The sequence below is a fragment of the Lemur catta genome, chromosome 9 (genome assembly GCF_020740605.2).
Source record: "Lemur catta isolate mLemCat1 chromosome 9, mLemCat1.pri, whole genome shotgun sequence".
Taxonomy (NCBI): domain Eukaryota; kingdom Metazoa; phylum Chordata; class Mammalia; order Primates; family Lemuridae; genus Lemur; species Lemur catta.
In genome coordinates, this window is record NC_059136.1 from 58,034,760 (window position 1) to 58,050,094 (window position 15,335).

A 15,335-nucleotide genomic window follows, 5' to 3' on the forward strand; every position below is an offset into this window, starting at 1 on the left:
ATAGAAACAAATTAGTTTGTAATCTAAAAGTAGATTTAACTCTAAAGAAATGATCATCTAGCCTGAGCAAGAGTGAGACCCCGTCTCTACTAAAAAAATAGAAAGAAATTATCGGGACAACTAAAAATATACAGAAAAAATTAGCCGGGCATGGTGCGCATGCCTGTAGTTCCAGCTACTCGGGAGGCTGAGCCAGGAAGATTGCTGAAGTCCAGGAGTCTGAGGTTGCTGTGAGCTAGGCTGATGCCACAGCACTCTAGCCCGGGCAACAGAGCAAGACTCTGTCTCCAAAAAAAAAAAGAAAAGAAATGATCATAAAGTAAGCTAATAGAAGAAACTTCATTGAAGGAAACAGAGGAAAGTAGTCAGTGGGATGAGGAATACAGACTTCAAGAGAGCAAATTTTGCTAGATTAAGGATGTAAGTACAAAATAATTAATGAAAAGATTTTAAAATATATCTGGCTGTTGCTTAGAAAGTTGATTTGGAATGCCATGAAATAATGAATACTCAGATATAGGAAAGATAAGGGTATTGGTACACTGAATTTACTAAATCCAGAAGATGAATAGAGGGTGAAAATGGAAAAGTCACAAAAAGGGTCAATTTACTAAGATAATTAAAAATAAATATTTAATATAAAGAAATTACGTGGTTGGGTAGAGAGCAGACATGGAAAATACATGTAAGAGTACCTGAGACTGAGTATTCCCCACAGGCCAGGCACTAAGCACTTTACATACATATTATTAGGGACAGGTGCAGGTTGGCAGCGCTAACCACAGGAAAAGAGGAGGGGGACGAATATGAGCAGGCCAATGAGCATCAAGAACCAAATCTGCAAAAGCAGGAACTTGAGGTTAGGGACTTTTCCCGGCCAGGCCAGTAGCATGCGCAGAAACTGGGAGCTCATAACCAAAGGTAACCTTTTCCATTAACATACATTAGCATAGTAAAAATCACACCCACCAGCACCATGACCCTTTACAAATGTCATGGGAACCCCTGGATGTTACTCTATAAGGATAAAATTGAGGAGAGCCCTTAACTACAAGAACTCTCCACCTTTTCCCAGAAAAATAATGAATATTCTGCCTATCACTTAGCATATCATAAGGTGTATACATAAAAGTAGAAGTGTGTTAAGACCTCAGGGTCTTCTCCACTCCCAGAGGCAGACTCTGGGACGTACTTTCACTTTGTATCCTTAGCTTTGCAGTAAAGGCTGCTTGTGTGGAAGTGCTTCATGTCTGTCCTCATTCATCGCACTGGCTCTGCTTGCAATTCTTCCAAGCAAGGAGCCAAAGGACCAGGACAACAACTCTCCAACACAAACACACCTGTCAATACTCATTTAATCCTCAATTACAATCCATGGAGAAGGTATTACTGCTCTTCTCATTTTACAGATGAAAAAATAGATGCAACAGAAAGGTTAAATCATGTGCCCATAGCTACAAACTAGTAAATGGTAGAGTCAAAATTCAAACCCAGACAGTCTGCTCTCTTTACCACCATGTTATCCTGCCTTTCAACACATTGTTTTATTTAATCTTCACAGAAGCTCTGAAATAGGCACTACTAGAGCCTCATCACGTTAAGGAAACTAAGACAAGAGAAGTAAAGAATCTGCCCGAGGTCAGAAAGTGGTAGTCTGAGCTCCTTTAACCATCAGAGTACGCTGTTTTAGTTCTTCAACTATATGACTCCTCAAAAGATGTTAAGATTTTTTTCCCTGTAATGGACAATAGAATATCCACTGGTGGAAATCTACAAGAAAGGAGAGAATAGCATTAAGGCTGACATCTACCTGTCTGAACAGGGGAGGCTGTACTGAATGAATGATCCATCAAATGTCCTGTTTACCTTATGTGTTCACTCAGTCTGAAACACACTTTTTTTAGAGATACAAACAACACTGAAAAAAAAAAAATCTATCTTCTTTCCAAAGGTTGAAAAAAGACTAAGAGTGTAGCACTAAATTGGCATTAGTGTTTCTATAAGCACAGCTTGTCTGTAACAACTTTTTATGAACTTATTCTGTTTTTAATAGACTATTAAGAACTTTAAAAGATCATACAAATATTTATCGAACATCTACTACAATCAGGTACTTTGCTGGGCATTGGGGATGCAATGGTGTAAAAAATCTTGACAAGTGTGTTCTGTTCTTACACAGCTTACAGTCCAGTTAGTATCAAATCACACAAACTTAAATTGTGCTTCCAGCAAGTGCTACAAAGGAGTGGTAAGATTGCTATAAGAGCCTATAAATTGGGGTGGGAGGTAGATGGGGGTGGGATGAAGATTTAATCTAGTCTGGAAGGTCAGGGAAGACTTCTCCAAAGAATCAAGTCATGGGCTAAAATCTAAAGGATAAGTTAGAATTAACTAGATAATAAGAGGAAAGAAGAGCATTTTAGATGCAGGACCCAGAATGTGCAAAGGCCCTGTGGTAGGAGGGAACACTATAAGTGCCAGGATTAAAATCCAGGCAGTCTGACTACAAAAGTCAAGTTCTTAACTTTTTTTATGCTATATGGACTTTCTGTTGAATTCCTTTCAGATGGCTTCTATTTTCTTTGTAAAATAGAAAAGTTAGGTCCTCTGTAAAAGTGGGAGTGGGGTGGGCGCTTAGAGGTTTGAGAAAAGTACTGAAAAGACAAATCACAAGTACAATACATTGAGTGATTCTGACATAGACTACTTAGCTTATTTATATTGTTTCATTGATTGAAACATTATCATTTTTTAAAACAGCAAGTTTAAACTACAACAGGTATCTGCTCACCTGGTATAATACATCACTGCCTCTTCATAATCTCCTGAATTGAAAGCTTCATTTCCTTTTTCCCTTTCACGAGTAGCAAGAAAATCCTTTTCCTTCTCATTTAGACCTAGAAATAAATGTTATCTGCCATATGTGAAATATAATTTAATAGCATATTTAAAAGTTTAAATCCAAGAATGCTTATTTTAACAGAAGCAGAAAATCATAAAACAAACATAAGAAAATAAAAGGTTTTCTAAGTTTAGAGATATTTTCTTTTTTTAATCATTCACAATTATTGAGGATTTAGATTTTCTTATGACTGGTTTTATTTTACTGTATAGGTGGTATATATCTATGGAATTCAAATGAAAACAAAACTGTCACATCTTTTTGTTTTGAGGCAAAAAAAAACAATTTGAGGAATTTGGAGGAAAAAGAGGATTGGAAAAAAGAATGAAAAATGAATTATGGTAAGAAAAATAAAGCGTATATTTTTTAAAGTCTTACTAAATGTAATTATTATAACTATTACATAAAATTAAGTAGGTAAAAGAGTGAAATTAATTTGTTAGGGGTGGCCAACTCTAGGAGAAAATCCTGCAGCACTTGAAAATATCTTCTAGGTCAACAGTTTTTATTATAACTCAAAACATTTAATACCTACTAAATTATTCTTATTTTCCCCAAATTACCTGTTGTGTCTATTCTTTTCTCAATTTTAGACAAATGTGCCTTGTTGTCTACTACAATCTTTTCTTTGTAATCTTCATCAATTTTTAAACATTCCTTTTCCACATCAAATCTTAAATGAAAGAAAAACAAAAACTGAAAAAAACTACATAAAAGCAAAAAAACAAATTTATTATTGATAGTCTTGTATTTGTACAACTGTGCCTTTGGATGCATATTCAAAAATGCATAATATGTTTGTAGTTGAAGTCATCTGCATTCTTTCTTAACAAAACATGCAATTTAATGAGGACTTAAATATTAATCATATCTAAACTATTCAGAACTTTGTAATTAAAATTGTCACTAATTTCTCTCAATTTTAAATTTTTGTTCTTTTTTACTTTAGATGGGTAGAAGGATTATGTTAGTTATTTTTGGTTGGTTTTATAAACAAAGATATAGTAGTTTTTTATTTAATGAAAAAACAACATCAAAAGTGCTTAGAGTATATACTCTCAGTACTCTACTGAATTAATTTGGTATTCTTGACATGTTCAGGTTTATAACAATTATTTAAGAAGTTGTTACAGTATTTTATGTAGAGAATACTTTAGTGACAAATTTTATATAAAGAAATGTAACATACTTATCCCATTCTGCATAATCCCTTGGAATTTTCTTTTTAGCTGGTCTACTTTTAGAATATTTTTCCTAAAAGAATAAAATCATATTTTATGAGACATATTTAATCTAAGATCAGCAGATTTTACTGTAAATGCAATGTAAAGTATTGAATTAAGATATCCAAATGGAAAAGATGAGAAAAATAGGTACCCTTGAAGTTATAACAATTTGAATATTATAATTATTAACATAATAATATACAGTAGATTAAAAAAGGATTTTAGGTTTATAGTTAATTCTGGGGACAATCTGGAGGCTTTCAAGTATATATGTAAAATTTTGAATCTCACATGTGTGAAATGTGATTATTACTGATTTTTCTTACAATAAAAAAGTACCAAATTCTAATTATTCTTTTAAAACCTGGCATTGGAGAAACAAGAATAACTACTTTGCTGTGTGTGTTAGTAGTGTTTTGTTTGCAATGACAGTCACCTGACTTGCACTTTTATTAAAAAGAATAAATTATCAGCTGATATAACCAAACTGATGAAAGAGTAGGGGTGCTGCTGGATAAAGGAATTCCTATGCCATTTCTCCAGCTCTCCCTCTCCCCCATCCCCAGTCTCTGCTCCTCCTTATTGATTTCATCTTCCCCTGTGGCTACTTGCTTTCTCCATGTGGCAGAAAACATAACCACAAGAAATCTGGGATTATAACCTCACAGGCTTCCCCATCAAAGAAGAAAAAGAGGTGACTCTTCTCTCCATCTTCAGTGAGAGAAATCCCAGGGAAGGACTCTGATTGACCACCTTGGGTCACATGCCCATCCCTGACCAATCACTAGCTTGGTGCTAAGTGGCGCAGATTAGGCCACATGCCCACTGCTGTAGACAGAGGGCAGGTTCTTCACTAGAAGGGACTGGTAGAAACACAAACAATAGCCATTATACTCACAAATAATCTCCCAGAGACAGTACAATTTTATGCTTGATAAGTATTAAGATATATTAACTTAAAAAAATATATACATATATAGTCTGAAGAAAGGGAAGTATAGCTGTATTTATAATAAAATAAACCAGGTACTGATTTGTTTTTAAACTATTTACATATCTTCAGTATCATTATGTTTGTGTTTGCTAATAGATGACTTAGCAATATATTTTTAATAGGATCTGTATAAACTGCATAAAAGGGTATTATGTACTCCTTACAGGCTCAATAAAAATCATTTGATGCTTGCACTTTATTTTCTGCTTATAGGACAATGTTCTCAATGCTAAGATGGTGTTATGGGTTGAACTGTGTCACCCAAAATGAACTGGTTAAGTCCTAACCCCTGGTACCTGTGAATGAGACCTCATTGGAAAATAAGATCTTTGCAGGTACAATCAAGTTAAGATGAGGTCATTAGGATCCAATATGACATGTCCTTATAAAAAGAGAAAAAGAGATTCACATAGAGGGAAGATGGCCACATGAAGATGAAAACAGAGATTAGAGTCATGTTGCCACAAGCCAAGGAACACTGGCGCTACCAGAAGCTGAAAGAGACAAGGAAGGATCTTCCCCTGCAGGTTTCTGAGGGAGGATATCCCTGCCAATACCTTGATTTTGGACTTCCAGCCTCCAGAGCTGTGAAAGAATAAATGTCTGTTGTTTTAAAGGTTACAATTTCAACTGTTTTGTGTTACTTTGTTATAGTAGCCCTAGGAAACTAATACAGATGGTACAGCTTAGTTTAAAAAGGACACTGATTAGAAATCAGAGGTATTATATGTGACTCTCAAATATCTACCTGTGACAAAAAATATCCCTCTTAAGGAATCAAAAAATGAACATGAATTGGCTTGATTGTGGTAATCATTTCACAAGGTGTAGCTATAGGAAAACATCATGTTGTATACCATAAATATATATAATTTTTATTTTTCAATTATAACTGAATAAAGAAGAAAAAATTTTAATAAAATAATGAACGTGGATTAATATGAGTCTCAAGACATGGACACAGGTACATGGGATAAAATATAATGCATACTTTATACATTATATAAATATATACACATGTATATACATATATATACACATATATATAGTTACATATTTATATATACACATACCTTTTTTTTTTATACAGGGTCTTGCTCTGTTGCCTGGGCTAGAGTGCAGTGGCATCACCACAGCTCATTGTAACTTCAAACTCCTTGGCTCAAGTGATCCTCCTGCCTCAGCCTCCCGAGTAGCTGAGACTACAGGCCTGCCACCATGCCCAGCTAATTTTTCTACTTTCTGTAGAGATCAGGTCTTGCTATGTTGTCCAGGCTGGTCTCAAACTCTTGGACTCAAGTGATCCTCCCCACCGGCCTCCCAAAGTGCTGGGATTACAGGCGGTAGGCACCACACTGGCCTGTATTTTTATATTATAAGAAGGCAATGCTCCCTGACTGAAAGATTAGGACATGTGGCCCTTCTACATATTCCCATAACACCCTATATTCACTGTCATAATGCACAACATATTACATCAGTGAGGCTCAAACTTTTGGTATTGTGACATTCTCATATTCCTGAAAATTATTAGTCATCTGGAGTTATGCAGATCTTCCAAATATTCACACATTTCATTTACAACTTAAAAAAAATCACATTTGTTAATATTCCTTGGAGCTCATCAGGAAAGTCTTTCAAATATGTTAAATAAAATTTATAGGAGGCCATTGATTTGGACTGAGTTCCTGCATTAGGCCCCAGTAGACTAAACCAAAATGGAGTCACTCATGCTAAAGTACCACATTATCAAACCAAAGCTAAGTTGTTTATGTGACCAGAGAAATCAGAAGAGAGAGATAATAACCAAATCCCCTAACCGGCCAGTTTTAGCCAGCATGATAAGGAAGTCCCCTTTGCTTTAACCCTTATAAGGAAAGTAACCTGAAGTAACCTGATATTAAACAATCCACTTTTTATATTCCTTGTTCCTGCTCAAACTACCTTATAACAAACAACTGTTCTGCTGTGGCCAGCAGAGCACATTTTCTATATTTTTAGAGGAGATGCCACCCTGATGCATGATTTACTAATGAAAACCAATTAGATCTTTAAACTAAATTTGTTATAATTTTGTCCTTTGAAAAGTATCCCCTCTAAGGGGATATTTTTTGTCACAAGCAGGTATTTAAGAAATGCATATAAATATTAAAACCTTAATTTGCAGTTGAAAGCTCAGATTTTCTCACTGGCAACAAATAGTTATTTTCCTTAATGTGACAGGCCCACTTCATTCATTTTCAACAAAATTTCTGCCAAAAACCCAAGTCTGAATAACCATAGTTTGTCTGTCAGCCACTCTAACAAGCAAAAACTGCATTCCAGGAAAAAGTGGATACGTCAGCTTACAAGTGCTTTTCTTGCGATAACTATCACATTTTCACTGTGCCATGAGGTGCTTTCTGCATACTTCCCACTTGGTCACACAAAACGCTAAAAAGCCACGTCCTTGAGGCTCACAATCTAACAAAGTAAATATTTTATTGTTTTATCAAAGGTATTTTTAGGTAAAATTGGAATTTTTTTTTACTGTATGTGTTAGGACAGTTTGCTGTCACTGCCTTGACTCATGTTTAGGCACCAGCAGTGTTATCCTCAGTGCAAATGTCAACACAGTGAAAAAAACAAAGCATTAGTATTATCTTTAAAATAGCATTTACTTTGTGGACTCCCTGGAAGGATCTCTGGAATTCAAGGGTCCCCAGACCATACTTTGAGAACCACTGTATCATTAGCCTGTCTACTCCACTGGATTATAAGCTCTTGGAGGGCAAAGATTATTATTCATTGTTATATGTTCAGGGCATAGACTTAGCACATAGTGGGTATTCAACAAAAATATGAAGTCATTGATTACAGACAGTGACATCCTCATCATCCACTGTGCACCTCTGTTACCTGAGTAATTCCTAATGGGGAGTAAAAAGATCCAGGAAGGTCAATTATCAGAGAGCAGAGTGATGAAGGGCTGCTAATGTTTTTAAAATATAATTCAGGATTCAAAGAAAAGATGAGAATAACTTTCATTCTAAATTAACCTAGAATGAAAAGACTTGGGTAGCCATCCTGTTAGAAATAGCAAGGTCAGATGGATGCCAGGAAGCCCAGTTTCAATCTCAAGTTAAGTAGAATGGACCTGGGACTCCAACAGGCCCCTACGGAACCCATGGGTTAAAAATAGAGGTCTATGTGACAACATAGGGACCAACCACAGAGAATGGGGATAAGGGAAAAAACATACACCACATAGAGAAATTACACGTATAAGTGCTTAAAAGTATCTATTTCATATTTTAAACTCATAGTTAATTAAATTACATAATATATATCCTCTATACCTCTATTGTACCTTGAAGAACAACACCATGGGACCCTGAAATTCTCACACACTGAATTAGACCTTATGTGTCATCAAAACTGTTCAGAGTGGAAGAAACAGCATGTCAAAACAAAAAAGAAGAGAGAAGAAAGGAGGAAGATGAGGAGGAGAAGAAAGGCAATAAACCCAAGATGCAAGTCTGATCTCCAAGTGATGAGATACAGCCTACTGAAGGTGATAATAATACACAGCAAGCTGAAAACACTCCACAATTCTCCTGGAGGACATCACATTTTGGCTCTCTGAGTAAACTGAGACAGCCCGTTAATAAACAACAACAATCCTCTCTCCCTGCCACCCATACCCCACCCACATCTAAAAGGCCTACCTTGCCAACATGAAGACAGCTATTTGAACCACGAACTGGAGGCAAATTATCTTCCGTTGCTGGAAATGTTTCAGTTTCAGAAAAGTACATTTTATTTTCTTCTTTTTTAATTTCTGATACCCAACTCTGAGAGGAATACAGAAAAAGAAGGTAAATATATAGTTTGAAATAATTAACCAGGCATAAGAAACAGTTGGTCCTTGAACAGTACAAGTTTGAACTGTACAGATCCACTTATATCTGGATTTTTTTCAATAAAAGTACTGGAAAAAATTTTGGAGATTTGTGACAATTTGAAAAAACTCACAGAGGAACTAGAAATATCAAAAAAAAATTTTTTTAAAGTCAAGAATATCACAAATGCATAAAATGTATGTAGATACTAGTCTATTTTATCATTGACTGCCATAAAATATACACAAATTATAAAAGGTTAAAATTTATAAAAACTTATGCACACTTACAGACCTTACACGGCACCATTTGCAGTGGAGAGAAATGTAAACAAACATAAAGACACAGTATTAAATTATAATTGCAGAAAATTAACTGTACCACATATTGTACTACTGTAATAATTTCATAGCCACCTCCTGTTGCTATTCTGGTGAGCTCATATGTTGCCAGTATCTGCTAAAAATGCTTTGTGATGCTAATCACCTCCATGTGAGCAGTTATCTTTCCAGTAAATTGTGCATTTCAGTACAAAATGATTCATTGTGTTTAGTGTAATATTGTAAACCTTGAATAACACCATGGGACCCATACAAAGTGCCACTACTGATGCTGGAAGTGCTCCCAAGAAGCAGAGAATAGTCACGACATTACAAGAAAAAGTTGAATTGTTCACTATGTACCGTAGATTGAGCTCTGCAGCTGTAGCTGCCCACCATTTCAAGACAAACAAATCCAGTGTAAGGACTGTCAATGGAAATAAAAGCCAAACTCTGTAAAATAATTTTAAAGAGATGTACTCTGAGCCAAATTTGAGGACCATGACCCGGAGCCACGCCCAAGAAGCCTTGAGCAAGTGCATTCGCTATGGGTGGGTTACAGTTTGGTTTTATACATTTCAGGGAGACAGGGGTAACAGGTAAAGTCATAAATCAACGCGTGGGAGGCAAACATTGGTTTGGCCCGAAAAGGTGGGCCATCTCTGTGGGGAGGGGCTTACAGGTTATAGGTAGGTTTAAAGATTCCTTGGCTTGTAATTGGTTGAAGACATGAAGCTTTGTCTAAAGGCTTGAAATGTTTTAACATAGGAGCTGTTTATCAGAGATAAGCCACCGGACATATATTTGTTGTGTAAATTGAGGACCTGTAGGTTTGTCTTGCATACCCTTAGGCCTGTTAATGGGTTACAAAGGATGTCTCCAAGAAGGGAGGGAGGCATGATAAGGCACGTCTGACCTCCTCCCTCCTGGCAGGCAATTTAGTTTTAGGATATTTCTTTGGCCAAGAGGGGGTCCATAGTCAGCCCAGTGGGGGTGTGGGGGTGTGGGGGGGGAGTGAGGGGGGGTGGGGGGAGAGGCCGGTGAGCCTTAAGATTTTATTTTAGTTCACAGGACCATTGTAAAAAAAGAAAAGGAAATTCAAGAAGCTGTCACTGCAGCTATGCCAGCAACTGCTTGCACTTTTTGCAAAATACCTTTTTATCTCTCATATTGAAAATGCAGCTTCTATGTGGGTACAGGATTGCTATAAGGAAGGCATTCCTAGATATAGACTCTAGTATGATACAAGAAAAAGCGAAGTCATTATATGACAACTTAAAGCAAAAGGAAGGTGAAGGATCTAAAGCTGGAGAATGTAATGCCAGCAAAGGATGGTTTGCCAATTTTAGAAAGAGATTTGGTTTAAAAACATCAAGAGAACAAGAGAAGCAGCTTCTGTCGACCAAGAGGTGGCACACTTGTTCCCAGATGCCATTAAGAAAATCACTGAGGAGAAAGAATATCTGCCTGAACAGGTTTTTAATGTAAACAAACATGCCCTAGTCTAAGAAAAAAAATGCCACAAATAACACTTCTTAGTAAAGGAAGAGAAGCAAGCACCAGGATATAAGGCAGGAAGGGGTAGGCTAACTCCACTGTTTTCCGCAAATGCAGTCAGGTTTATGATCAGTACTGGCCTTATCTATAAAGCTGCTGACCCTGGAGGCCTGAAGGGAAACGACAAATGCCAGCTGCCGGTCTTTTGGTTATACAAGAAGACCTGGACAAGAAGAATACTTTTTCTGGATTGGTTCCCCTGTTGCTTTGTCCCTGAAGTCAGGAAGTACCTCACTAGTAAAGGACCGCCTTTTAAAGTTCTTTTGGTATTGGACAATGCCCTTGACCACCCAGAACCCCACGAGTTCAACATCAATGGTATCGAAGTGGTCTACTTGCCCCCAAACACAACATCTCCAGTTCAGTCTCTAGATCAAGGGGTCATAAAGACCTTTAAGGTTCATTACACAGGGTACTCTATGGAAATTATTGTCAATGCTGTCGAAGGTAACCCTGACAGAGAGAACATCATGAAAGTCTGGAAAGATTACACCATTAAAGGTGCCATCATTGTTACAGAAAAAGCCAGTAGCCCCACCTACTTCAGAGGCTGAGGTAGGAGGCTCACTTGAACCCAGGAGTTAAGGCTGTAGTTCGCTAGGACCACACCTGTGAATAGCCACTGCACTCAAAACTGGCAATACAGTGAGATGCCATCTCTTTAAAAAGAAAAAAAAAAATTTTTTTTTAATTTTAAGAAAGAAAAAACTGTGAAAGCCATCAAGCCCGAAACAATAAATTCCTGCTGGAGAAAACTGTGTCCAGATGTTGTGCAGGACTTCACAAGATTTATAACCAAGGAAATCATGAAAGAAATTGTGAATATGGCCAAAGAAAAGTTGTGTGGGGTGCAGGTGAGGGTTTCAAGATAAGGATTTTGGAGAAATTCAAGAGCTAATAGACACCACACCAGGGGAATTAACAGATGACTTGATGGAGATGAGTGCTTCCAAACTAGTGCCAGATAATGGGGACAAAGACAAAGAAGCAGTGCCAAAAAACAAATTAACACTAGACAATCTGGCAGAAGGCTCTGATTTTTCAAGACTGCTTTTGACTTCCTTTATGACATGGACTCCTCTATGATAAGAACACTAAAACTAAAGGAAGTGGTGGAAGAAGGATTGGTACCACATAGAAACATTTCTAGAGAAAGGAAAAACCAAAAAGTTGGACAGAAATTACAATGTACCTTGTAAAGTCACACCAAGTGTACCTGCCTCTCTTGTCTCCCCTTCCACCTCCTCCATCCCTGCCACCCGAGACAGCAAGACCAAACCCTTCTCTTCCCCCTCCCCCTCAGCCCATTCAATGTGAAGACAGTGAGGATGAAGACCTTCAGGATGATCCACTTCTACTTGATGAACAGTAAATATATTTTCTTTTACTTAAGATTTTCTTAATAACATTTCCTTTTCTCTAGCTTACTTTAAGAATACAGTATAGATACATATAACATACAAACATGTGCTAATTGATTATTTGTTATTCGTAAGGCTTTCGGTCAACAATAGGCCATTAGTAGTTAAGTTTTGGGGGCATCAAAAGTTATATATGGAATTCGGCTGGGCAGGGTGGCTCACGCCTGTAATCCTAGCACTCTGGGAGGCCGAGGCGGGTGGATCACTCGAGGTCAGGAGTTCGAGACCAGCCTCAGCAAGAGTGAGACCCTGTCTCTACTAAAAATAGAAAGAAATTATCTGGTCAACTAAAAAATATATATAGAAAAAAATTAGCCGGGCATGGTGGCGCATGCCTGTAGTCCCAGCTACTCAGGAGGCTGAGGCAGTAGGATCGCTTAAGCCCAGGAGTTTGAGGTTGCTGTGAGCTAGGCTGATGCCACGGCACTCACTCTAGCCTGGGCAATGCAGCGAGACTCTATCTCAAAAAACAAAAACAACAACAACAAAAAAGTTATATGTGGAATTTGACTGTAGGAGATTCGATACCCCTTACCCCCCACATTGTTCAAGGGTCAACTGTCTACATCATAGTTTCCTACAGGCCAATTTTTTAGGCGACAATGTGATCATGCCACTCTATCTGGAATGCCCTTCCTACTTTTTATTTTAAATTGTGGTAAATACACATAAAATTTACCATCTTAACTATTAAGAAATTTAGAAATGGTTAAGGTGGTAAATTTTATGTTATATGTATTTTACCACAATGAAGAAACAATAAAATTTCATAACTGGAGTAACTTAGAATGAGCAAAAATTGAAATAAAAAAAAATCAACATTTACAAAAGCATGACATATGAGAAATACTTAGGAATAAATTTAACAAAAACATGCAAGAACTATACACTGAAAACTATCAGACATTGCTGTAAAAAATTAAAGGAGACCTAAGTGAATAGAGAAACATACAATGTTAATGAATCAGAAACCTCAATACTGTTAAGATGTCAGTTCTTCCAAAATTGATCCACAAATTCAACACAATGCCACCTCAAACACAGAAAGTTATTTTGTAGAAATGGATAGGCAAAGGACCTAGAATTGCAAAAACAACTTTGAAAAAGAAAGACAAAGCAGAAGGACTTGCACTACCTCATTTCAAGACTTAATATAAAGCTATTGCAATCATAACAACGAGGTACTGGAGTAAAGACAGACATTTAGAATAATGAAACAGAATAGAGGAAGTCAGAAATAGACCCACATATACATGGTCAATTGATTTTTTTAAATTGTTTTCCAGAGATGGGGTCTTCCTACATTGTTCAAGCTAGAGTTAAGTGGCTATTCACAGGCACGATTATAGTGCACTACAGCCAAACTCCTTGGCTCAAATGATCCTCTTGCCTCAAATGATCCTCTCGCCTCAGCCTCCCAAGTAGCTGGGGACTACAAGCACATGACACCATGCCTGACTTTGGTCAATTGATTTTTGACAGTGGTACCAAGAAGTTCAATGGGAAAAGAATAATCTCTCATTAAACAGTGCTTGAACACTTAAACATCATATATTAGAGACCTAAATATAATATTTAAAACTATGAACTTTCTAGGAGAAAACTTAGGGATACTGGATCAGACAAAGATTTCTAAAGTAGAACACGAAAGCCCAAACAATAAAAGAAAAATCAATTTAATCAAAATTTAAAACTTTACTCTAACTGTTAAAAAAATAAAAAGACAAGCCATAGAGTATAAGAAAATATTTGCAAAACATATACTTAATAAAGAATGTGTATTTTACAATTCAATAATAAGAACAAAATAATGCATTTTTTTAATGGGCAAAGGATTTAAAGACCCTTTACAAAAAAAGATACATGGATGGCAAATAACCACATGAAAAGACACTCAATATCATCAGTTATTAGAGATATGCAAACTAAAACTCAATGAGATACCACTAAATACCTGGTAGGATGGCTAAAATTAACAAAACTGGCAATACTGTGTGTTGACCAGAATGTAGAGCAACTAGACATTTTACACATTGCTGACAGGATTGTACAGCCACTATGGAAAACATTTTGACAGTTTGTTCAACTGGTAAATGGGTAAACAAACTATGGGATATGCATACAATTCAATACTACTAAGCATTTCAAAGGAATGAACTAGGGACACATGCAACAACATAGATGAATCCCAAAAACTAAGTGAAAGGAGACAGACAGGAAAGACAACATATTGTATGATTACATTTATATGAAAGTCTAGAAAAGGCAAAACCATGGTGGCAAACAGCAGTTCAGTGGTTGCCAGAGGCCAGGGTTCAAAAGGAAACCTTTGGGGGTGATAGAAATGTTCTGTACCACATACATTTGTCAAAACTCAGTGAAATGGACACTATGAAGTTGGTAATTTTTATTGAATATAAATTATACCCCAATAAAGCTGATTAAAACAAATCAGTAGAGATTTCTTAACAAAAGAAGAAATTCAAGTGACGGATAGATGAAAAATAATTCAACTTTACTAATAATCAAAAAATATACTACAGTATTCCCTGCTTATCCACAATTTTGATTTCCAAAGTTTCAGTTACCTGCAGTCAACTTTGGTCTGAAAATAGGTGAGTACAGTACAATAAGATGTTTTGAAAGAGAGAGAGAGACCACATATATATAACTTTTATAACAGTACGTTGTTATAATTGTTCTAATTTATTTTTATTGTTATTAATCTCTTACTGTACCTAATTTATTAATTAAACTTTATCATGTATGTATAGGAAAAAACAGTATACACAGGGTTTGGTACTATCCACAGTTTCAGGTATCCACTGGGGGTCTTAGAACATGTCTCCCAAGGATAAAAAGAGACTACTGTGCTATCATTTTTTTCCAACTATTTAATTGATTAAAAATGATTACAGTATACAGTGAAGGTTACCTGAAAATGGGCATTCTTATACACTGCTGGTGGGAGAGGATGAAGGCACAACTTTTCTGAGAACATAGAAATCTGATTCAAAAGCCTTAAAAATATTCA

General features: G+C 36.4%; 1 protein-coding gene across 1 annotated transcript in view; it reads right to left on the reverse strand.

The window, feature by feature from the left end:
• The window catches only part of SPAG1 (sperm associated antigen 1), a 71,036-nt gene that overhangs the window by 50,318 nt on the left and 5,383 nt on the right, over positions 1-15,335 (reverse strand). Inside the window, exons 4-7 of the mRNA XM_045560398.1 lie at positions 8,830-8,955; positions 4,092-4,156; positions 3,466-3,575; positions 2,792-2,897 (exon numbers count right to left, since the gene is read on the reverse strand). Of these exons, the coding sequence (XP_045416354.1) occupies positions 2,792-2,897; positions 3,466-3,575; positions 4,092-4,156; positions 8,830-8,955 (407 nt within the window). The remainder of the gene's footprint in view (positions 1-2,791; positions 2,898-3,465; positions 3,576-4,091; positions 4,157-8,829; positions 8,956-15,335) is intronic.